At 42.0% G+C, this 26433-nt stretch overlaps 1 protein-coding gene across 4 annotated transcripts in view; it reads right to left on the reverse strand.

The window, feature by feature from the left end:
- LOC139396016 (glypican-6-like) overlaps positions 1-26433 on the reverse strand; it is a 94896-nt gene that overhangs the window by 14475 nt on the left and 53988 nt on the right. For 3 of the 4 annotated variants that reach the window (XM_071143288.1, XM_071143290.1, XM_071143289.1), the window contains exon 2: positions 16584-16742. The exons of the other annotated variant lie outside the window; for it this stretch is intronic. In XM_071143288.1, coding sequence (XP_070999389.1) covers positions 16584-16742 — 159 coding nt within the window. The remainder of the gene's footprint in view (positions 1-16583; positions 16743-26433) is intronic. 4 annotated transcript variants of the gene reach the window in all.

Consider the following 26433-nt stretch of genomic DNA (forward strand, 5'->3'; position numbering starts at 1 on the left):
AAACTAGAATGCTATTTGGCCTTAAACAGGGAGAATACATACAGTGGCAGAATACCTGACCCAAACTTAAGGAAAGCTTTGACTGTACAGACTCAGTGAGCATAACCTTGCTATTGAGAAAGGCCGTTGTAGGTAGACCTGGCTCTCAAGAGAAGACTGGCTATGTGCACACTGCCCACAAAATGAGGTGGAAACTGAGCTGTACTTCCTAACCTCCTGCCAAATGTATGACCATATTAGAGACACATATTTCCTTCAGATTACACAGATCCAAAGAATTTGAAAACAAACCCGGTTTTGATAAACTCCCATATCTATTGGTTGAAAAACCACAGTGTGCCATCACAGCAGCAAGATTTGTGACCTGTTGCCAAAAGAAAAGGGAAATCAGTGAACACCATTGCGAATACAACCCATATTTCTGTTTATTTATTATCCCTTTTGTACTTTAACTATTGGCACTTAATATAACATTTGAAAAGTCTTTATTCTTTAGGAACTTTTGTGAGTGTAATGTTTACTGTTAATTTTATTGCTTATTTCACTTTTGTTTATTATCTACTTCACTTGTTTTGGCAATGTTAACATATGTTTCCCATGCCAATAAAGCATTTAAATTGAAATTGAATTGAGTTAGACAGAGTGGCAGAAAGAGATGCAGAGCGAGAGAATGGCAGAGCGAGAGCGCAGTGAGACCGAGAGAGACAGAGAGGGAGAAGAAGCGAGACAGACACGGAGCGAGACAGAGACGGAGTGTAAGAGACATCCCGAGAGAGAGCAAGAGGGCGAGAGAGGGAGCGAGAGAACACTGCTATTCAATGTCTCTCCACATCAAGCCACTGAAGAGACCATCAAGCCGCTGACCACCAATGGAATTTTCTGTTGTCACTTTCCTTTCTCCCTGCTCCTCTTTCAATATGATTACTGCCCACCCCTCCTCTCCTTCCCCTTCCATATAGGAACCTGTACCCCCCTCCACACCCACATCGCTCTCTCACGCCAATGCTTTCAGTTTCTTCAGAATGCTACCTTCAGTAGACAGGGAACAATAACCTACTTCATCCTGAGGAATGTCCATCACCCCCCCCCCAAATAACACAGCACCCATCTCCCACGAACCCCCTCACTTGCCTCACCACTTTCTTAATCTGAACAAAATGAGCATTCCAGACTCTCTACGCAAAATACTTAACCTCTCTCACTGTTACATGTGTGCAAGCATACACACCCCTTTCACTCTTTTCTTTTTGTATCAACTCCTCTCTCCCCCTTCCTTGTCCTTGTACACACAAAAAGTCCTTTCCGCTGCAGTTTCTCAGTGTGCCTTCTGCCAAGCCTTGAAATGTAAAGTTTCCATGCTATCTCTTAGGGAGTCACCATACACGCACACACACACTTAACAATGGCGCCAGAGGAGATGGCTGCCGTTTTACGGTCTCCTAACCAATTGTGCTGTTGGGTGTTTTTTCAAGTTATTTGAAACTTATTTGGTACATAATGTTTCTGCCACTGCCTCTTATGACCGAAAATAGCTTCTAGATATCAGGATATCGATTACTCACCTCGTACTGGAAGAAGATTTTTATCTTTAACGAGTCAGATGCGAAGAATTTCAGACACCCGACAAGGCCCTCATCCCTGCCATTCTCAGGAGAAAGAGACAGATATCTGGGAAGTAGGTAGGGGTGCCTTGTAAGGATCCGACGGCGAGTGGGTAATCTTCCTTTACCATCAGTCCTATTAGCCAACGTACAATCATTGGATAACAGACAAACTATGATCACATATATCCTACCAATGGGACATTAAAAACTAATATCTTATGTTTCACCGAGTCATGGCTGAACAACGACCTGAATAACACACAGCTGGCAGGTTTTACGTTGCATCGGCAAGATAAAACAGCCACCTCTGTTAAGACAAGGGGTGGCGGTTTGTGTATATTTGTAAACAACAGCTGGTGCACAAAATCTAATAGTAAGGAAGTCTCGAGGTTTTGCTCGCCTGAGGAACAGTATCTCATGATAAGCTGTAGACCACACTATTTACCAAGAGAGTTTTCATCTATATTTTTCATAGCTGTCTATTTACCACCACAAACTGATGCTGACACTAAGTCCGCACTCAATGAGCTGTATACGGTCAAAAGCAAACAGGAAAATGCTAATTCAGAGGCGGGCTCCTAGTGGCAGGGGACTTTAATTCAGGGAAACAAATCGGTTTTACCTCATTTCTACCAGCATATTAAGTGTGCGACCAGAGGGGAAAAAAACTCTAGACCACTTTTACTCCATACACAGAGACGTGTACAAAGCTCTCCCACCATTTGGCAAATCTGGCCATAATTCTATCCTCCTGATTCCTGCTTACAAGCAAAAACTAAAGCAGGAATCACCCGTGACTCTGTCAATAAAGAAGTGGTGAGATGAAGCAGATGCTAAGCTACAGGACTGTTTTGCTAGCACAGACTGGAATATGTTCTGGGATTCTTCCAATGACATGGAGTAGTACACCACATCAGTCACTGGCTTCATCAATAGTAACCCTGGGCATACCTGATTACCTCATTTATCAAATATTACACGTTATAATTTGAGCTTCACCAAGCCGAGTTCTCTCGCAAGATTACCCACGCTCTAGTCCTTCACTCCACAATAACCTCACCAGTCCTACGGTGATCAACTCAGTACCACGGATCTGGACTTTTGGTTGCCCGCAACTGGCTAATTAACAATTATGCCCAAGGATACCTCACTTAATAACACTTATCAACTCAACTCAGTCCTTCTAGTTACCTCAGCTGTGGCCCTCATCACTTACTGATAGATTGTCCAAGCCGACCTCTCTCAGTACTCTGTCCGAGACCTGGTATCCACCTGTGCCCGCTACCTCTCAGATCATAGGCGGGTTCAGCTGCTCAATAATAAGCATGGTTTACCCTGAGATCCCAATTTCTGACCCTTGTGCACAGTTTACCCAGATCTTCAGGAGAGGTCAATAGGTGAAGTTGCAGATTACCTCCATGTCACCAAAAATGTTCAGTATTCAGTACTTACCTAGTATTAATTGCTAACTATTAATATCAAACAAATCAGGTAAATATGTATGGACAGGTGTCTTTTATACTGTCAATGACATACTTTTAATTTTTCTAATCACAGTGAATTGATGACATCGTCCCCACACTGACTGTACGTACATATCCCAACCAGAACCATCAAACAGGCAAAGCATCAATACAGGACTAAGATTGAATCGTACTACACTGGATCCGACGCTTGTCGGATGTGGCAGGGATTGCAAACTATTACAGACTACAAAGAGAAGCACAGCCGCAAGCTGCCCAGTGACAAGAGCCTACCAGACGAGCTATTTCTATGCTTGCTTTGAGGTAAGCAACACTGAAGCATGAATGAGAGCATCAGCTGTTCTGGACGACTGTGTGATCACGCTCTCTGTAGCCAATTTGAGTAAGGCCTTTAAACAGGTCAACATTCACAAGGCCGCAGGGCCAAACAGATTACCAGGACGTGTACGCAGAGCATGCGCTAACCAACTGGCAAGTGTATTCACTGACATGATCAACCTTCTGAGTCTGTAATATCTACATGTTTCAAGCAGACTACCATACTCCCTGTGCCCAAGAACACTAAGGTAACCTGCCTTAATGACTACCGACCCGTAACACTCACGTCTGTAGCCATTTAGTGCTTTGAAAGGCTGGTCATGGCTCACAACACCATTATCCCAGAAACCCTAAATCCGCTCAAATTTGCATACCGCCCCAACAGATCCACAGATGATGCAATCTCTATTGCACTCCACACTGCCCTTTCCCAGCTGGACAAAAGGAACACCTATGTGAGAATGCTATTCATTGACTACAGCACAGCGTTCAACACCATAGCCCTCAAAGCTCATCATGAAGCTAATGACCCTGGGACTAAACCCTTCCCTCTGCCACTGGATCCTGGACTTCCTGACGGGCCGCCCCCATGTGGTAAGTTGCCTTTGTTACTTTGGTCCCAGCTCTCTGCAGGTCATTCACTAGGTCCCCCCGTGTGGTTCTGGGATTTTTGCTCACCGTTCTTGTGATCATTTTGACCCCACGGGGTGAGATCTTGCGTGGAACCCCAGATTGAGGGAGATTATCAGTGGTCTTGTATGTCTTCCATTTCCTAATAATTGCTCCCACAGTTGATTTCTTCAAACCAAGCTGCTTACCTATTGCAGATTCAGTCTTCCCAGCCTGGTGCAGGTCTACAATTTTTTTTCTGGTGTCCTTTGACAGCTCTTTGGTCTTGGCCATAGTGGAGTTTGGAGTGTGACTGTTTGAGGTTGTGGACAGGTGTCTTTTATACTGATAACAAGTTCAAACAGGTGCCATTAATACAGGTAACAAGTGGAGGACAGAGGAGTCTCTTAAAGAATAAGTTACAGGTCTGTGAGAGCCAGAAATCTTGCTTGTTTGTAGGTGACCAAATACTTATTTTCCACCATAATTTGCAAATAAATTAATTAAAAATTCAACAATGTGATTTTCTGGATTTTTTTTTCTCATTTTGTCTGTCATAGTTGAAGTGTACCTATGATGACAATTATAGGCCTCTCATCTTTTTAAGTGGGAGAACTTGCACAATTGGTGGCTGACTAAATACTTTTTTGCCCCACTGTATGTGTGTGTGTATATATATATATATATATATATATATATATATATATATATATATATATATATATATATATATATATATATATATATATATATATACATACATACACACACACACACACACACACACATATATATATATATATATGTGTATATGTCACTGAGTAGACTGATCCACAATCCATAGGTAAGGCTGTACAGTGAAATATGTATGCCCCCAATGCAATGCTGAAGTATAATACATCTAGTGTGATTTCAACATCTTGTCAAATTAACAAATTATAGTCTTTCGTTGATTTTAAATAACAACAATCCAACCCCGTTTAGCATGATTACTCAATTACGGCATAATTATACTGTTTTTATTCATTTGCGTCGCTGTCAATGACATACTTTTAATTTGAAGGCTAACTGCAAAGTCCACTATTGTGGCTTATCCTTATTGTGTCTAGCTTCACATAGATGGGTCTGACCACCAAATAAGAACTGTCTTAGAAATTAGGGTTATTTTAGATGATGACACCTAGCTATACAGTTAGCTAGCGAACTATAGCTACTGAAATAGGTTGTCGTTTTGCTATGTTTTTAGGGAAGAACATTGTTTGCCTCCATGAGTTAGCGACTTTACCAGCATCATAGCATACGTATCGATGAATCGTTGTGACATATGAAATACGAGTGAGTTATTACACATTGATTACACTATGTAAAAAATGTATGAACTCATTAAATTATTATGTGACGAGCAGTCATATTCAGGTCCTGATTGGTCAACAAACTTATTTGACACATCAAAGTGTTATTTGACATGTATCTTTCTTGACACACAAAGACCCAAACGGCGTTCCATAGCAATCCTGGTTGAGAATGAAACGAAACAGCACAGCAAGTAAGTGAAAGAAATAGATTTTGATGATGTTTTACCAGTAATGGGGACATGTAAATGCCAACAAAATAACTTTTTGGTCATTGTGTGTGTGTGTATAACCTTTATTTAACTAGGCAAGTTAGTTAAGAACAAAATCTTATTTACAATGACAGCCTACGCCAGCCAAACCCGGATGACGCTGGGCCAATTGTGCGCCGCCCTATGGGACTCCAAATCACGGCCGGATGTGATACAGCCTGGATTCAAACCAGGGACTGCAGTGACGTCTCTTGCACTGAGATGCAATGCCTTAACACACACACACATGGACGCAGTGGTCTAAGTATTTAACTGTACTAGAATGCTTAAAAGGTTGTTAAAATGTTAAATATCAGTATCGGACAAAAATGTCATCGGTGCATCACTAAACTGCATTGTTGGTTAAAGGCTTGTAAAGTAAGCATTTCATTGTAAGGTCTACACCTATAGTATTCGGTGCACGTGACAAATAAAATGTGATTTGATTCGGCGCTGTCAATTCCACCACAATTCTGGCACACTAAAAAGATAAACAGGGTGGAGGTGGCTTGGTGCCATTTAAATTGAGAGCTTGTTTTTTTTACTCCAAATCCCAGCTGTGTCGCCAAGGACACCAGAAACACTGCAGCCCTTCCATTTACCTCCCAGCATGGCCACACACCCCCACACAAAGGCAGGAGAGAGGGCACCAAGCTCCACGCTCCATTGACAGAGAAGGTTATTCTGCCACAAGTTTAAAGTCTGTGAAAGAAGACATGATGGGAGGTGGAGGAGTTGGTAGAGGGTAGGACAGGCCCTATCAGTTGTCTTCTTACACCTTCTCCATTCTATGCAGCCGTACTATGCAGCCAAGTCAAATCTACATTTTATTAGTCACATGCTTCGTAAACAGCAGGTGTGGACTAACATGCTGACCACACCGCCAGCGTTGCAAAATAAATGTACACATACATTTTATTCAATCATTTCATCCAAACTGCTCCCGCGTGTCAACGAGCGTCTGCGTAGCCAGGCGTTAAAATAGAACTTGGTTCTATTTTTGATGTGCTGCAAGTTCCGCCTCTCCCATCTCCTCATTGGTTTTTAGGAGCATATACCCACATGGGTGATTGAAAGATAAACTGAGGTCCACACTCCAGTCAAAGTTGGTTGTCAACTGCCATATAAAGTCCACAGAAGAATTAGACTGGAGGAGAGATTACTATAAACTAACTAACCCTTTTATCTGTGGATTCATTTTTGGAGTAGAGAACACACAATTTTGTGTGACTCAAAATGGGTCCAAATTCTACAAAGACACAGAAAAAAAGTAACTTGTGCATTTCAGGTAAAATAACAACCCAATGTTTATATCCCAGGAAAAAGTAGCTAGCTAGCTAAATGTCCATGAATGTTTCATGTGTTTGGACCTGTCCCCAAATGAATATAGTTTAGAATGTATTAAAAGACACATTGAGTAACAATAACTTGGCAATATACAAGGGGTACCAGTACCGAGTACCACCACTTCACAGCCAATAGATTCTCTCTGGCAAAGATGTATATGCTACTGCGGAATAGAGTACCACAAGGTAGCACAAAACTCCCTTCTAGTTGTAACTTCTGGTACTTTTTAAAGATCGATTATAGTGGAGTGGTTTTCTCAGGCTGAAGTCAAGGCCTCTAGTATGAAAGCAGCATTACACAGGCGTCTTGCTTCGTCATTGAAAACGGTTTATGACAACAGCCAGCAGTCAGCCATCAGCTAGGCCATGGAGCAGCTTACACACACTCCCTTACAGTTTTCCATCAAAAAACATCCCTGCTGCTCAGCCACTGGTTAAGGAAAATTAAGGTGAAAGGTTACAGGAGAGAGAGCATAGTGTGTAGGGAAACACTAAGGACGTATGAGGCAGTATAGACACTTAGCCTATATGTGTGTATGTTTGTTTGAGAATCTGACTGTAGATCCTGACAGCAGGAATCTTGTTAGACAAATAGAGCTTGGAAGAATGTTGTCCTTCCTCTGTGAAGTAGGGCTTTCTTATTTCTCAGTTACTTGCTTTGTTGCTATTTCCATATGTTCCCAGAGAGGGAAATAGAGCGAGAGGACAAGCGATTGAGAGAGCGCGAGGGAGGGAGGGAGGGAATAGAGAGAACACGAGGGAGTGAGCATGGGAGAGAGGGAGGGGAAGAGATATCAAGAGAAGGAGTGGGGAGGGAGGGAGGGAGGGGGAAGAGCGAGAGAGCGAGTTAGGGAGAGGGTGAGGGAGCGAGAAAGAGAAAGGGAGGGGAATGAGAGACGGAGCGTGAGAGTGGGAGAGGTGAGAGAGCGAGCAAGGAGGGAGGGAGAGAGCGAGCGGAAGGGAGAGAGGGAGGGAGAGAGCGAGAGGGAGGGAATAAGCGAGAGAGAGCTCCGGTTACAGCATTGTTGGTCAGCTATTTGTTAATTGTTATTTTTCCCTTTATGATGTTTTTATTAACGATCTCAATTTCGTTAGTATGTGTATGTGTGTCTAGGCTGTGTGTGTATTTAACGTGCCCAGCAACAGATGATGTGACAGTGGCTAATGGCTCATCATTACCTTCAGCCACTGTAAATACAATGAGCCTCAGACCTTTCCTTTGGCAGATCTGTTCATAGGGAATAGCTGCTTCTGGTCGTCTCAATGTGAGAATTGGGGAAATAATGGAAGAGAGCAACCGGAGCTGGTCACTATCCAGTGAGAGAGTGGTCTAATGGCTCAGGTGGAGGATAGCACAGCATGGCTTTTGTAAAGGTATCCCACATCTAACCGTTCTGAGAGACAAGCCAACCTGCACACCCAGACAAAGAACATACGAGAGCGAAAGGGCAGCAGTACAACAAATGAAGGGAGGAGAAAGAGTGCTAGCAATGAGTCATAACAAAGGACAAAAGGGAGAGCAGGGTTCTACACCAACTTTTTCAGTTCATGGCACCAACCTTTTCAGTTCATGGCACCAACCTTTTCAGTTCATGGCACCAACCTTTTCAGTTCATGGCACCGGCACATATTGTGGTTGCACCATTTATTTTTATTTTTATATACAAACAATTATAATGGATCATGACCGGCCTGTGTCCCATAACGTGCCTGCATTCCATAAAGAACCAGGCTAATAATGACAAGCCATCTTTTAAATTAGCATGCCCTTTCATTGATTTTGATATATTTACTGTAACAGCATAGGAAAAACATGTTAAAATAAAGTACAAAATGAATTTATTGCAGATTTCAAAGTGCCATATGTGACTCCCCACCTGGATTTGGTCTTCTAAAGCAATAATATTTTACATTGGATAACAGTAGAGACTCAGAGCTACAAAATGGTATATCATGCACTGCATTTGAGGAACAATGGGGAAAGTAATTCTGCTTTGAATGTTGATAAACTTGTAAACTCATGGGTGTAGCTGGTTGGCTCCCTAGTGAACGTTATTATTCATTTCCCAGAGCTGTTTGCTTTTCTAGTTAGAGCTTAATGTTAGGCATTGTTGGCACTTCGTTCATTGTTGTTTAAAACTTGTTAGGGATAGGGGGCAGTATTCGGAAGTTTGGATGACTGAGGTGCCCAAAGTAAACTACCTGCTACTCAGGCCCAGAAGTTAGAATATGCATATGCATGGTGGTATTGGATAGAAAACATGTCTGTGAGTATAACATAAGTGATTTGGCAGGCAAAAACTCAAGCTTTTTTTCTGTTGACCTGCCAGCCATTTCAAAGGTTAAGCTATTGAAAACAAAGACTTCCGCCTCCCAAATTGCAGTTCCTATGGCTTCCACTAGATGTCAACAGTCTTTATACATGTTTCAGGCTTGTATTCTGAAAAACAGGAATAGTTGTTTTTCCTCAGGGAGTTTCATTGCGCGCATGACCGAGGGAGCGAGCTGTGTTATTTTCCTTTCCTATTGAAAATAGACACATTTTACTGGTAACTTTTGGAACTCCTTTGTCTGTATTCTGAATGTGTGGATTACTGAACTCAATGACGCCTACTAAACGGACTATTTGGGATATAAATAAGGAATTTATCGAACAAAAACAACATTATTCCATTGTTCCTGGGACTCGTGTGATTGTGGTCAGAGGAAGATCTTCAAAAGGTAAGTGACTTATTTTATTACTATAATAATGTATGACACTTGTATTATCATGAATGTTTAAAATTGCATTTATTTTATTTTGAATTTGGCGCTCTGCAATTTCACCGGACATTGTCGAGGTGGGTCGCTAGCGGAACGCCTGCGCCAGAAAGGTTAACTAGCTAACGCTAGCTAGCTGGCTCGTTAGCTAACATTACGTAATGTGTGTTCAACACCGGTTGAATATGTCTGGTGTCAGTAAACGTCTGCAAAACAGCGTAATGAAATTGTTGCCACAGCAGAGCTGGTTAGGCTGTTTTCATGTTATCAAGAGGTAAACAAATCATTGGCCAGAGCGTCAAGTCTGCACTCCGAGAGCGAAACAAGATGGGTGGGGCTAAAGCCTAAGAGGGTGTGAACTACTGATATGACATTTTTGGCCAATAGCGATATCCAATGTTTTCCTTGCCAAAAAAAAAACTATAACCGATATTTAACGTTTTTGCGGCCTTTTAAGCATTCTAGTACAGTTAAATAGTTAACACACGGACACAGCGGTCTAAGGCACTGCATCTCAGTGCAAGAGGCGTCACTACAGTCCCTGGTTCGAATCCAGGCTGTATCACATCTGGCCGTGATTGGGAATCCCATAGGGCGGCGCACAATTGGCCCAGCGTCGTCTGGGTTTGGCTGGAGTAGGCCGTCATAAATAAGAATTTGTTCTTACATGACTTGCCTAGTTAAATAAAGGTTACACACACACACTGACCAAAAAGTTACTTTGTTGGCATGTACGTATGTCTCCATTACCAGTAAAACATAATCAAAACGTACAGTGCCTTGCGAAAGTATTCGGCCCCCTTGAACTTTGCGACCTTTTGCCACAGGCTTCAAACATAAAGATATAAAACTGTATTTTTTTGTGAAGAATCAACAACAAGTGGGACACAATCATGAAGTGGAACGACATTTATTGGATATTTCAAACTTTTTTAACAAATCAAAAACTGAAAAATTGGGCGTGCAAAATTATTCAGCCCCCTTAAGTTAATACTTTGTAGCGCCACCTTTTGCTGCGATTACAGCTGTAAGTCGCTTGGAGTATGTCTCTATCATTTTTTTACATCGAGAGACTGACATTTTTTCCCATTCCTCCTTGCAAAACAGCTCGAGCTCAGTGAGGTTGGATGGAGAGCATTTGTGAACAGCAGTTTTTTTAAATGTCGTTCCACTTCATGATTGTGTCCCACTTGTTGTTGATTCTTCACAAAAAAATACAGTTTTATATCTTTATGTTTGAAGCCTGAAATGTGGCAAAAGGTCGCAAAGTTCAAGGGGGCCGAATACTTTCGCAAGGCACTGTATTTCTTTCTCTTACTTGCTGTGCTATTTCGTTGTTCATTTGTTCAGTCGTGTCATTCTCAACCAGGATTTCTATGGAACGCCGTTTGGGTCTTTGCGTGTCAAAAAAGATACACATCAAATAACACTATTTGACGTGTCAAATAAGCTTGTTGACTAATCAGGACCTAAATATGACTGCACGTCACATAATTATCAAAAGCGTTCATTATTTGTTGACGTAGTTATTTTATTACACATTGATTACACTATCACTCGTATTTCATATGTCACATCGATTCATTGATACGTATGCTATGATGCTGGTAAAGTTGTCACGCACACCTACAGTGCTTGTCATAAAAAAAAGCTAGCTAGCTCATGGATGCAAACAATGCTCTTCCCCAAAAACATAGCAAAACGACAACCTATTTCAGTAGCTATAGTTAGCTAGATATATAGTTAGGAGCCATCTAAAATAACCCTAATTTATAAGACAGTTCTTAGTTGATTAATGGTGGTTGGACACATCTATGTGAAGCTAGCCATAATAAGGATAAGCCACAAAAGTGGACTTTCAAGTTAGCCTTCAAATTAAAATATGTCAATGACAGTAATGCAAATGAATACAAATAGTATGCCATAATTGAATAGATCATGCTAAACGAGGTTGGAATGTTGTTATATAAAATCAACAAAAAACACATTTATAAAATTGACAAATCTGTTGAAATCACACTGGAGGTATTATACTTCACAATTTCATTGGGGGCATACTTATTTCACTTGTGAATCAATGACATGGGGTATCAGTGTACTCAGTGACACCCAGAGAACATTAGCGTCGTAGCGCTTATTGCGGGACTCTGAAACAACTGTGAATTGAGCCACATTTGTCAACCTGTGTGTATTGAACACTATTCCCGAGGAAAAACAATACTGAGTGGATGTTATGATGTCAGATAACTCTGAGGAGACAATAGCTTGTGTATTGAGTAGACTGATACCCCATTGCATTGATCCCCAATCCTTTACAGTGGAATATGAATGTAAATACACACAGTAGGCTGACTGGGGAGGTGATTTCACACGGTCACAGTCACTGAATAAGAGCTACAACGCTAATATTTGCGTAACCTCTTCACAGTTCTGTGGGTGTCACCAAGTAGACTGATACCCCATTTCATTGCTTCACATTCCAACCTTGTTTAACATTATGTAGTTTAAATATGGCATGATTCCACCAATTGTAACCTTCTGCATCACTTTCAAAGAGGTAAACTGCAAATTCCACTATTGTGCCCAATCCTTATTGTGGCTAGCTTCACAACACATAACCCGGTCCGGTTGAGCCTCACTAGCCAGATGAAGCTAGATGGCTGCTTATAACGTTAGCTTTCGACAACAGGGTTAAGTAGATGGCGAGCTATTTATATTCATGAACTGAAGTTCAATTAAAAATAGGCGAACAACAAATTGCAACCCGAGCTAATACTTTCTCAGAAGGATGCCTAAATCATTGCTAAAAATAATTTAATAACTGCAGTTTGTACTGGTCATTGTTCTCAGGCTGGTTGTTTTGGTGCTAGCTAGCTAACAAGCTAAAGCTAGCTAGCTAGACCAGAAGTTGCGGTCAAACAAATAATGCTTGGCCGGTGTTTGCTTGTTTGCAGACTTGTTTGTACAGCTTTGACAGTGCTACTGATAGTAGTGGTGGCTCTTGGCATGCACGTGCAAATTCAGAACACACAACATTCTATAATAGAACTGTTATTTGACGTGTCAAATTAAAAGCTTATTTAACATGTCAAATAGTGTTATTGTCAAATAGTGTTAATTGAAGTGTGTGTTTTTTGACACGCAAAGACCCAAACGGCATTCCATAGTATGTCATGAAGCTAATAGCAGTGACGCCATTACTGTATAACTCCGGTAAGGGAACATCTGAAAAATAGCGCACCTGGTAGTGTGTACCGGTGCTCGACCAAAAAGAGAACAGTTGACTGTCAAGGGCAATGAATTCCATTATCTTGGTGTTAATGGATTTCGCATTTGAGTAGTCTCGCTGAAATGTTCTTAATCTTTCAAATGAATACGTGACATGACTGCTCTACCCACACAGACATTGTGGGCTAGGTTAGGAATGCTGTGTTGCATGTGTAGCGCAAAATGTTTACGTGGCGTCATTACGTCATGTATACAGTTGAAGCCGGAAGTTTATATACACCTCAGCCAAATACATTTAAACTCACAATCTTCACAATTCCTGACATTTAATCCTAGTAAATATTCCCTGTCTTAAGTCAGTTAGGATCACCAATTTATTTTAAGAATGTGAAAGGTCAGAATAACAGTAGAGAGAATCATTTATTTCAGCTTTTAATTCTTTCATCACATTCCCAGTGGGTCAGAAGTTCACATACACTCAATTCGAATTTGGTAGCATTGCCTTTAAATAGTTTAACTTGGGTCAAGCGTTTCGGGTAGTCTTCCACAAGCTTCCCACAATAAGTTGGGTGCATTTTGGTCCATTCCTCCTGACATAGCTGGTGTAACTGAGTCAGGTTCCCATACATTTTTTATGGGATTGAGGTCAGGGCTTTGTGATGGCCACTCCAATACCTTGACTTTGTTATCCTTAAGCCATTTTACCACAACTTTGGAAGTATGCTTGGGGTCAATGTCCATTTGGAAGACCCTTTTTTTATGGCGGTTTTGAAGCAGTGGCTTCTTCCTTGCTGAGCGGCCTTTCAGGTTGTCGATATAGGCCTCGTTTTACTGTGGATATAGATACGTTTGTACCCGTTTCCTCCAGCATCTTCACAATGTCCTTCGCTGTTGTTCTGGGATTGATTTGCACTTTTTGCACCAAAGTATGTTCATCTGTAGAAGACAGAACACATCTCCTTCCTGAGCGGTATGATGGCTGCGTGGTCCCATGGTGTTTATACTTGCGTACTATTGTTTGTACAGATGAACGTGGTACATTCAGGCATTTGGAAATTGCTTCCAAGGATGAACCACACTTGTGGAGGTCTACAATTTATTTCTGAGGTCTTGGCTGATATATTTTGATTTTCCCATGATGTCAAGCAAAGAGGCACTGAGTTTGAAGGTAGGCCTTGAAATACATCCACAGGTACACGCCCAATTGACTCAAATGATGTCAATTAGCCTCTCAGAAGCTTCTAAAGCTGTTTAAAGGCAGAGTCCACTTAGTGTATGTGAACTTCTGACCCACTGGAATTGTGATACAGAGAATTATAGGTGAAATAATCTGTCTGTAAACAATTGTTGGAAAAATGACTTGTGTCATGCACAAAGTAGATGCCCTAACCGACTTGCCAAAAACTTCCGACTTCAACTGTAGGTATGCAAGTCAGCCTTGACATTTTTATATAATATTGTCCGATTCCAATATTTTCACCAATATATCGTGCATCCCTAGTGTGAACGATGCTGAAACGGTGTAGACAAAAGCTCTTCACTAGACACCAAAACATTCAAAGGCCTTTTTTCTCAAAAGTGAGTTTACTTTCAAAGCAGAATTACATTCCCATTGTTCCTCAAATGCAGTGTATGACATACCATTTTGTAGCGCTGAGTCTCTACTTTTATCCAATGTAAAAAACACCATTTCACATTTTGCCAACTAAGACCGAATCCAGGTGTTGAGTCACATTTGTTCTTTCTGCAAAAAAATAAAAATAAAGCATTGATACCTAAACGATACCAAACAAAATAAATAAAGTAACAGTGAGGGCTGCCTTCCCCCAGTTTTCTCAAGTTTCTGCTCAAGATCACATTTTTAATAGAAACAAACTAAATTAGATGTTCTGGGTCCACAACGATGATTAAAATACACAATTTTTAAGGACTGTGAAAAATCAGGTGTGTACCAACTAGACAGTTGTGTTTGGCAAGCGTTTTTTCTGTAGCACACTTGTGATGGAGTTTTCAAAAGAAATGGCAACTGGATTGAAGGAAATAATAATGATTATGCCAGGTAGGCATAGGCTATTTCATAGATACCTTTCAATTGCCTTTCCATATACCCGAAAACGATTAGGCTATTATTAGCATCGCTAATGGCTACAGAAAGTGGTAGACATATAGGCCTTATGCGCACTGCACAGCAGGGCTCGACATTCAGGTACATTTTCCAGTGGCACATCGGACCAATACCAACTGAAAGCTACTGGCGAAAAAAATTATAATACTGGCCTTGGGTCAAGATCTGTAAGGAAAGCGAATGATGCGTGCATAACTTCAATAGAAGGTGATTTTATCTTTCATTTGCGGGCTGAGCAAGTAGCCTACACAGGGATCATACAGACATTGACAAATCAAATGAATGTACTTTCAATGACTTTTCAAGCACTTAACATTAATTTAAGGACCTACATTTTATATTTAATTGTTGTAATCTCCTATAGAAAAAAACTCTAAATGTATGCAATAAAGTATGCATTTCCACCTTAAGTTTTTAAAATGTTTATATAGCCCTACTCAAATGGCATTATGCATTGACATTCACACAATTTTGACATTCTAGAATATGTCAAAATAATGTGGGCAATGCCTAACTAAATAGACTCCATGAGTTCCTCTGTCCAGTATATGTGTTCTTTTGCCCATTGAAATATTTAACTTTCATTGGCCAGTCTGAGATATGGCTTCTTTTTTTCAACTCTGTCTACAAGGCCAGTATCCTGGAGTCACCTCTTCACTATTGACGTTGAGACTGGTGTTTTGCGGGTACTATTTAATGGAGCTGCCAGTTGAGGACTTGAGGCATCTGTTTCTCAAACTAGACACTTTAATGTACTTGTCTTCTTGCTCAGTTGTGCACCGGGGCCTCCCACTCTTTCTATTCTGGATAGAGCCAGTTTGCGCTGTTCTGTGAAGGGAGTAGTACAGAGCAGTGTATGAGATCTTCAGTTTTTTGGCAATTTCTCGTATGGAAAAGCCTTCACTTCGCAGAACAAGAATAGACTGACGAGTTTCAGAAGAAAGGTATTTGTTTCTGGCCATTTTGAGCCTGTAATCAAACCCACAAATGCTGATGCTCCAGATACTCAAGTCTAAAGAAGGACAGTTTTATTGCTTTTTTAATTCAGCACAACAGTTTTCAGCTGTGCTAGCAAAATTGCAAAAGGGATTTCAAATGATCAATTAGCCTTTTAAAATGATAAACTTGAATTAGCTAACACAACGTGCCAATGGAACACAGGAGTGATGGCTATATACACTGCTCAAAAAAATGAATGAATGAAATATTCTTATTAAATACTTTTTTCTTTACATTGTTGAATGTGCTGACAACAAAATCACACAAAAATTATCAATGGAAATCAAATTTATCAACCCATGGAGGTCTGGATTTGGAGTCACACTCAAAATTAAAGTGGAAAACCACACTACAGGCTGATCCAACTTTGATGTAATGTCCTTAAAACAAGTCAAAATGAGGATCATATATGATATATGTGTATGTGTAAATATAAATGTATATATGTATATGATACAGTAGGAAGGTAGGTGTGTGTGTGGGCATGTGTCTCGATCTCTCCCTTACGATCAAATTGGCTGTGCCTCTGTTTGAAGGTGCTCTGTAGGTTGGAGTTGAGCTGGGAGATGGGGGCCTTCAGGTCTGAGTGGCTCTGCTGGCTCAGCTTTTCCTCCATCTCCAGGGTACAGCATGAGTAGCCCTGAGGACACACCTTTAGGGGGGCTCCTACAGGCACAGACGGGGGAGAGAAAATCCTGTTACACACTATACAGTTGTGGAGAAAAGTTGAGAATGACACAAATATTAAGTCTCTTGCCTCAGTTTGTATGATGGCAATTTGCATATGCTCCAGAATGTTATGAAGAGTGATCAGATGGAATTGCAATTAAATGCAAAGTCCTTCTTTGCCATGCAATTGAACTTAATCCCCCTGAAACATTTCCACTGCATTTCAGCCCTGCCACAAAAGGACCAATTGACATGTCAGTGATTCTCTCGTTAACACAAATGCGAGAGTTGATGAGGACAAGGCTGGAGATCCCTCTCATGCTGATTGAGTTCGAATAACAGACTGTAAACTTCAAAAGGAGGGTGGTGCATGGAATCATTGTTCTTCCTCTGTCAAAACATGGTTACCTGCAATGAAACACGTGCCGTCATCATTGCTTTGCACAAAAGGGGCTTCACAGGCAAGGATATTGCTGCCAGTAAGATTGGACCTAAATCAACCATTTATCGGATCATCAAGACCTTCAAGGAGAGCGGTTCAATTGTTGTGAAGAAGGGTTCATGGCGCACAAGAAAGTCCAGCAAGCGCCAGGACCGTCTCCTAAAGTTGATTTAGCTGCGGGATCGGGGCACCACCAGTACAGAACTTGCTCAGGAATGGCAAAAGGCAGGAGTGAGTGCATCTGCACGCCTGGTGTCAAGAAGGGCAGCAAAAAAGCCACTTCTCTCCAGGAAAAACATCAGGGACAGGCTGATATTCTGCAAAAGGTACAGGGATTGGACTGCTGAGGACTGGGATAAAGTCATTTTCTCTGATGAATCCCCTTTCTGAATGTTTGGGGCATCTGGAAAAAAGCTTGTCCGGAGAAGACAAGGTGAGCGCTACCATCAGTCCATTGTCATGCCAACAGTAAAGCATCCCGAGACCATTCGTGTGTGGGGTTGCTTCTCAGCCAAGGGAGTGGCTCACTCAATTTTTCTTAAGAACACAGCCATGAATAAAGAATGGTACCAACACATCCTCCGAGAGCAACTTCTCCCAACCATCCAGGAACAGTTTGGTAAGGAACAATGCCTTTTCCAGCATGATAGGTATAACTTTTGCCTTATGGCAAGGTGCTCCAAGTGGCTCGGAGAATAAATCATCAATATTTTGGGTCCATGGCTAAGAACCTCCCAGGCCTTAATCCCACTGAGAACTTGTGGTCAATCCTCAAGAGGCGGGTAGACAAACAAAAACAACTCACAAATTCGGACAAACTCCAAGTATTGATTTTGCAAGAATGGGCTGCCATCAGTCAGGATGTGGCCCAGAAGTTAACTGACAGCATGCCAGGTCGGATTGCAGGGGTCTTGAAAAATAAGGGTCAACACTGCAAATATTGACTCTTTGCATCAACTTCATGTAATTGTCAATAAAAGTATTTGACACTTATGAAATGCTTGTAATTATAATTCAGTATTCCATAGTAACATCTGACAGAAAATATCTAGACAGTGAAGCAGCAAACTTTGTGGAAATTAATTTGTGTCATTCTCAAAACTTTTGGCCACAACTGTAGATACACACAAACCCACACTAACCACCGTAAAAAAAAGTTCACACACACCACACATAATTACACAATATGAAAAACAAACCTACTTCCGTTTCCAGGAAATTAAAAACTGAGAAAGTAAGAATTCTGTCCACAAAGGTCCCGAAATGTTTATTACAGTGCCTTCAGAAAGTATTTACACCCCTTGACTTTTTACACATTTTGTGGGACTACCATGTCATTTTTTGTCAATACATAATGCATTTCATGTAAAACATTTAATCCTTTTTTAATACCTCAAGCACTTAATCGCTCAGCACTAGACAAATCAAAGAAAGTGGACTTTAAAATGTGATGTAGTTTTATTGGAATTTGCAGCTGTTGTTGGTATGTAGAGAATCTGCTAACTTATGACATGACTTACCGCATCTTTAAGTGAATAAGGTGCCCTGTGAATCAGCAGAAAATATAGAATAATGCTCAAGAAATAGATGTATTTTTCTATTTTAACTCCACAGTAAGCAACCCATTCTCTAACTTCCCTTAAACGGGCAGCCCAGTAATAGAATTGAACATATGGTGTCCCAGGCCTCCCTGCTTCACACAAATCAAACTTTATTTGTCACATGCGCCAAATACAACAAGTGTAGACTTCACAGTGAAATGTTTACTTACAAGCCCTTAACCAACAGCGCAGTTCAAGAAGAGTTAAGAAAATATTTACCAAGTAGACTAAAATAAAAAGTAATAATAAAAAGTAACACAACAAGAATAACGAGGCTATATACAGGGGGCACCGGTACCAAGTCAGTGTGTGGGGGTAGAGGTTAACTGAAGTAATTTGTACATGTAGGTGGGGGTGAAGTGACTATGCATAGATAATAAACAACGAGTAGCAGTACAAAAGAGAGGGGGGATTCCATGTAAATTGTCCGGTGGCGATTATATTAAATTGTTCAGAAGCCTTATGGCTTGGATGTAGAAGCTGTTGAGGAGCCTTTTGGTCCTAGACTTGGCACTCCGGTACTGCTTGCCGCGTGGTAGCAGAGAAAACTGTCTATAACTTGGGTGACTGGAGTCAGACACTTTTATGGGCTTTCCTCTGACACCACCTATTGTATAGGTCCTGGATGGCAGGGAGCTTGGTTATGTACTGGGCCGTTCGCACTACCCTCTGTAGCGCCTAGTTGCCATACCAGGCGGTGATGCAACCGGTCAGGATGCTCTCGATGGTGCAGCTGTATAACTTTTTGAGGATCTGGGGACCCATGCCAAATCTTTTCAGTCTCCTGAGGGGGATTAGGTTTTGTCGTGCCCTCTTCACGACTGTCTTGGTATGTTTGGACCATGATAGTTCATTGGTGATGTGGAAACAAAGGAACTTAAAACTCTCGACCCGCTCCACTACAGCCCTGCCGATGTTAATTGGGTCCTGTTTGGCCCGCCTTTTCCTGTAGTCCACGATCAGCTCCTTTGTCTTGCTCACATTGAGGGAGAGGTTGTTGTCCTGGCACCACACTACCAGTTCTCTGACCTCCTCCCTATAGGCTGTCTCATCTTTGTTGGTGATTAGGCCTACCACTGTTGTGTCATCAGCAAACTTAATGATGGTGTTTGACCATGCAGTCGTGGGTGAACAGGGATACAGGAGGGGACTAAGTACACACCCCTGAGGGGCCCTGGTGTTAAGGATCAGCGTGACAGACGTGTTGTTACCTACTCTTACCACCTGGGGGCGGCCCATCAGGAAGTCCAGGATCCAGTTGTAGAGGGTTTAGTTCCAGGGTCCTTAGCTTAGTGATGAGCTTCGTGGGCACTATGGTGTTGAACGCTAAGCAAAGACAGGCATGAGCCGGGGAGAGAAGTTTGAGTGCGGATGTTAAACGAACTTAACCTATAAACTTCCACTTGAAGAAGGCACAGTGATGCCGAAACATTGGTGTTTTGCCCAATAAATGACTGGGAGTTTATATATGGAGTGTGCGACTATAAAAATAGTTTATTTGCCATTAGTCAGCACCTCCACACAACATTTCTGGGTGTGCACCAGAAACAAGCTTAACCTGACAATTTTAGCAATTTCTTAGCGCTGGCATCCCATCTGGAGACGTCAGTCTCGCTTCTCTTCTAACCCATGGAATCATTCTAAATCAAACCAAGCCCTCTGCTCTGCTGTACAGAACAATTGACAAGTTTGACAAAGAGTGGTCAAAGTGGACTCAACCTCAAATTATCACAGGGGTTGGAGTGGTGCTGCAGCACGGTGGGTAGGAGAGGCGAAGAGGCTGAATGCGAAGTCGCAGCTGTAATAACGTTTCCTTTTTCTTTTTAAAGGTGGCTGTTGGAATTTGGGAATAACACAGGGGTTCTTTCACTCCGGCCAGGCTCCCAATGGCATGTTTGGGTTTTCCCCAACAGTGCTCCGCTCGCTCAGTCAGCGACTCTGGCCCTTCCCGTCTGGGCTGTCTCAACTTATTGTTAATAATTAGAATAGTACAATACACAAGGTGCAATTTGGAAATTTGTTTGTGCATCAACAGTTTTTAATTTGTTATGTCAGTCACTCAATTAGCCCATGTCAGCCATTTTATTTATTTATTGTTAAGTTAGCTGGCTGCTTGCCTATCTGAACTTGTAGTAGTCATGGTCGAATTACAGACCTTGGGGGGGCCATTGATTGTTAGTCACGCTCACTCTGGTATTATATTAAAAAAACTGACAACATGCTCGCCACCCTATGGCAAAATGTGTAGAATTGCAGGAAACGAGCTGTAAAACTGCAAAATCTTCTCTCCGACCCATGGCAAATGTGTAGAATTGCAGCAAACTTGCTTTAAAACTTTTTCTCTCTCCGCTGTCAAAACAGCAGACGCTAAAATGCTTTGCTTGCAAGGTGAGAACAAAAACTCCACCCATCTAAATATGTATCTAAACACTTCTACATTAATGTGGATACTACCATGATTACAGAGATTCCAGAATAAAAATGAGTGAGAAAGCATAACCACCCCCCATAATGCTAACCGTTCGCTGTAATGTTGTGCGTCTAACTTCCTCTCTCATCATTATTCACAAATCATTCAGGAATATCCGCAATCATGGTAGCATCCACATTAATGTGTTTAGAAAAATATGATATTCTTATTTACAATCAAATTACACAATAAAATAGTTACCATTCATTTCTATTAGGCACAAAATAATCTGAGACAAACAAACAAACAGAAAATGCATCCAACAACTTACAACCAAAAGCTTGATGTAATTATTGTGTGCTAGGAATATGTGACCAAATAATAAATTAAAAGACTACTTTAATACACATAAGTGAATTTGTCCCAATACTTTTGGGGAGACTTTGTACAAAAAGTGTTGAAAAAAATAAAAATAAACTTAAATAGATATGGATGAAAAAATACCTTTAAATTAAAACTGACAGGATGCACTTTAACCTCAGTCATTGTACCATTTCAAATCCAAAGTGCTGTGGTACAGAGCCAAAACCAAAAGAAAATGGTCTCTGTCCCAATACTTTTGACGCTCACTGGATATCAAGAGCTATTGGGGGAATAATCTTACAATGTTGCAGTCCAGAAATGAGAGCTTTACCATCTATGCCAAAAACATGTGCCTCTGATGGCGACCATGCTTCAGTATTCCCCCTTTTCTCCAAAAGCATTTGTGCGCACAGGCCCCATATCAAAAAGATCCCACCCTGCTCACCAATGTGCCTTAGCAGAATGCAATTTAGAAGCTTGTGTGGTCCAGAAACGAGAACTCTAGGACTTAGTGTATAGATCAAGGGAGACTAAAGTGAGAGAATTAATAAAGATGCTCAAAAAAGCATGTATCTGTAGTGGGTGTTCAACTTTAAAATGCAATAGACTGTGTAAGACAAACTCCCCAAAGAAAATAAAGCAGACAAATGCATACAGTGGGGCAAAAAAGTATTTAGTCAGCCACCAAATGTGCAAGTTCTCCCACTTAAAAAGATGAGGCCTGTAATTTTCATCATAGGTACACTTCAAATATGACAGACAAAATGAGAAAAAAAATCCTGAAAATCCCATTGTAGGATTTGTAATGAATTTATTTGCAAATGATGGTGGAAAATAAGTATTTGGTCAATAACAAAAGTTTATATCAATACTTTGTTATATACCCTTTGTCGGCAATGACAGAGGTCAAACGTTTTCTGTAAGTCTTCACAAGGTTTTCACACACTGTTGCTGGTATTTTGGCCCATTCCTCCATGCAGATCTCCTCTAGACCAGTGATGTTTTGGGGCTGTTGCTGGGCAACACGGACTTTCAACTCCCTCCAAAGATTTTCTATGGGTTGAGATCTGGAGACTGGCTAGGCCACTCCAGGACCTTGAAATGCTTCTTACGAAGCCACTCCTTCGTTGCCCGGGCGGTGTGTTTGGGATCATTGTCATGTTGAAAGACCCAGCCACGTTTCATCTTCAATGCCCTTGCTGATGGAAGGAGGTTTTCACTCAAAATCTCACGATACATGGCCCCATTCATTCTTTCCTTTACACGGATCAGTCGTCCTGGTCCCTTTGCAGAAAAACAGCCCCAAAGCATGATGTTTCCACCCCCATGCTTCACAGTAGGTATGGTGTTCTTTGGATGCAACTCAGCATTCTTTGTCCTCCAAACACGACGAGTTGAGTTTTTACCAAAAAGTTATATTTTGGTTTCATCTGACATTCTCCCAATCTTCTTCTGGATCATCCAAATGCTCTCTAGCAAACTTCAGACGGGCCTGGACATGTACTGGCTTAAGCAGGGGGACACGTCTGGCACTGCAGGATTTGAGTCCCTGGTGGCGTAGTGTGTTACTGATGGTAGGCTTTGTTACTTTGTTCCCAGCTCTCTGCAGGTCATTCACTAGGTCCCCCCGTGTGGTTCTGGGATTTTTGCTCACCGTTCTTGTGAACATTTTGACCCCATGGGGTGAGATCTTGCGTGGAGCCCCAGATCGAGGGAGATTATCAGTGGTCTTGTACTGTATGTCTTCCATTTCCTAATAATTGCTCCCACAGTTGATTTCTTCAAACCAAGCTGCTTACCTATTGCAGATTCAGTCTTCCCAGCCTGGTGCAGGTCTACAATTTTGTTTCTGGTGTCCTTTGACAGCTCTTTGGTCTTGGCCATAGTGGAGTTTGGAGTGTGACTGTTTGAGGTCGTGGACAGGTGTCTTTTATACTGATAAGTTCAAACAGGTGTCATTAATACAGGTAACGAGTGGAGGACAGAGGAGCCTCTTAAAGAAGAAGTTACAGGTCTGTGAGAGCCAGAAATCTTGCTTGTTTGTAGGTGACCGAATACTTATGTTCCACCATAATTTGCAAATAAATTCATTAAAAATTCTACAATGTGATTTTCTGGAGAAAAAACATTCTCATTTTGTCCGACATAGTTGAAGTGTACCTATGATGAAAATTACAAGCCTCTCTCATCTTTTTAAGTGGGAGAACTTGCACAATTGGTGGCTGACTAAATACTTTTTTGCCCCACTGTTTGTTGTCCCAATGTCTCAATGGTGTATCTCCTCACAGGTGAGTGAATCAGCCCATGCCTGGTGAACAGCACTTGGTTGATCTCTGGGAGCAGGACACAGAAGAGCAGAATAGATTATGTGAGACAAAATTGAGTGACAAGAATTAATCAAATAAATCACAGCAAAGGAATGTAGTTTGTGAGCTAGGAAATGAACACCCTGACAGTCAGGGTGCTCTGCAGTAATCCTACTCCAACTACTTACAGGGATAACGTGGCATTTGTTATTTATCAGTATAAATTAAATGAATGGAACCTGCCTTGATTGTATTAGCTTTACACTGCTTGTCCTATATATTGTTTAGTATTAAATTATTAATAAACTGATAGCTAAAATGCTCCTTGTCCCGGAATGACATGCTAGCTAGTGATAAGGCCATGTGCTCCTGTTAGCTAGCAACAGATCTACTTGTTATAACTAGCTAGCTAACTAAGGTTGCTGCATTCTAAGTTGGGAGTAATTTTACAGCTTGCATTGATGACATGTTTCAATAACTAAATATTTGGATACATTTTTTTATAAAAAAGACTATCTGATAGCTGTTTTTTCAGACGGAAATCTCTCTCTCTCTCGATTGGCAGACGTGATCAGCAGAGATAGCCCCGATCCACATCAATGGGACTCCAGTAGTGTCAGCAGTTTTAAGTTCCTTGGCTTCCACATCACCGAGGACTTAACATGGACCACCACTCTTGTCAAGAGGACGCAACAGTGTCTACTTCCTAAGGCAGCTGAAGATATTTGGCATGCCACCCCAGGTCCTCTCCAAATACTACCGCTGCAACATTAAGAACATCCTGACCGGTTGCATCATGGCCTGGTACGGCCCACCATCGTACAGACCAACAGGCACAGAGATAGAAACTATCTACAAGCCATCAGACTGCTGAACCATTGAGCTGGACCTGCACTGACTCTCCGCACCTTAACACACAAGCACAGATGCACTCACTCACCCACACAGATATACACTCATCCACACACACACACACACACACACACACACACACACACAAACTGCTGCTACCAAACTCTTATTATTGCTAAATACAGTGCATTCGGAAAGTATTCAGACCCCTTCACTTTTTTAAAATTTTGTTACGTTACAGCCTTACTCTAAAATTTATGAAAACAGGAGCCCTCAAAGTACGCAGTACTTTGATGAAGCACCTTTGGCAGAGATCACAGCCTCGAGTCTTCTTTGGTATGATGCTACAAGCTTGGAACGCCTGCGTTTGGGGAGTTTCTCCCATTCTTTATCATTTTATTTTTAACCCTTTTTCGTGGTACCCAATTAGTTGTTACAGTCTTCTCTCATCGCTGCAACTCCCATATGGACTTGGGAGAAAGCGAAAGTAAAGATCTGAGCGTTATCCGAAACACAACCCAACCAAGCCGCACTGCTTCTTGACAATACCCACTTAACCCGGAAGCCAGCCGCACCAATGTGTCGGAGGAAACACCATACACCTGGCGACCGTGTCAGCGTGCATGGCACCTGGCCAGCCACAGGAGTCAGTAGTGTGCAATGGGACAAGGACATCCCTGACGGCCGAAACCTCACCTAACCCTGAAAACGCTGGGCCAATTGTGTGCCGCCCCATATGTCTCCCTCTCATGGCTGGCTGCGACAGAGCATGGACTCAAACCCAGAATCTCTAGTGGCACAGCTAGCACTGTGATGCAGTGCTTCTGAGTTTCTCCAATTCTTCTCTGCAGATCCTCTCAAGCTCGGTCAGGTTGGACTGGGAGCGTCGCTGCACAGCTATTTTCAGGCCTCTCCAGCAATGTTCGATCGGGTTCAAGTCCAGGCTTTGGCTATGCCACTGGCGACCGTGTCAGCGTGCATGGCACCTGGCCAGCCACAGGAGTCAGTAGTGTGCAATGGGACAAGGACATCCCTGACGGCCGAAACCTCACCTAACCCTGAAAACGCTGGGCCAATTGTGTGCCGCCCCATATGTCTCCCTCTCATGGCTGGCTGCGACAGAGCATGGACTCAAACCCAGAATCTCTAGTGGCACAGCTAGCACTGTGATGCAGTGCTTCTGAGTTTCTCCAATTCTTCTCTGCAGATCCTCTCAAGCTCGGTCAGGTTGGACTGGGAGCGTCGCTGCACAGCTATTTTCAGGCCTCTCCAGCAATGTTCGATCGGGTTCAAGTCCAGGCTTTGGCTATGCCACTCAAGGACATTGAGACTTGTCCCAAAGCCACTCCCGAGTTGTCTTGGCTGTGTGCTTATTGTCATTGTCCTGTTGGAAGGTGAACCTTCGCTCCAGTCTGAGGTCCTGAGCAGGTTTTCATCAAGGATCTCTGTACTTTGCTCCATTCATCTTTCTCTCGATCCTGACTAGTCTCCCAGTCTCTGCCGCTGAACAACATCCCCACAGCATGATGCTGCCACCACCATGGTTCACCATAGGGATGGTGCCAGGTATCCTCCAGACGTGACGCTTAGCATTCAGGCCAAAGCGTTCAATCTTGGTTTCATCAGACCAGAGAATCTTGTTTCTCATGGTCTGAGTGTCCCTTAGGTAACTTTTTTGCAAACTCCAAGCGGGCTGTCATGCGACTTTTAGAGA

This window comes from Oncorhynchus clarkii, chromosome 3 (genome assembly GCF_045791955.1).
Source record: "Oncorhynchus clarkii lewisi isolate Uvic-CL-2024 chromosome 3, UVic_Ocla_1.0, whole genome shotgun sequence".
NCBI lineage: Eukaryota > Metazoa > Chordata > Actinopteri > Salmoniformes > Salmonidae > Oncorhynchus > Oncorhynchus clarkii.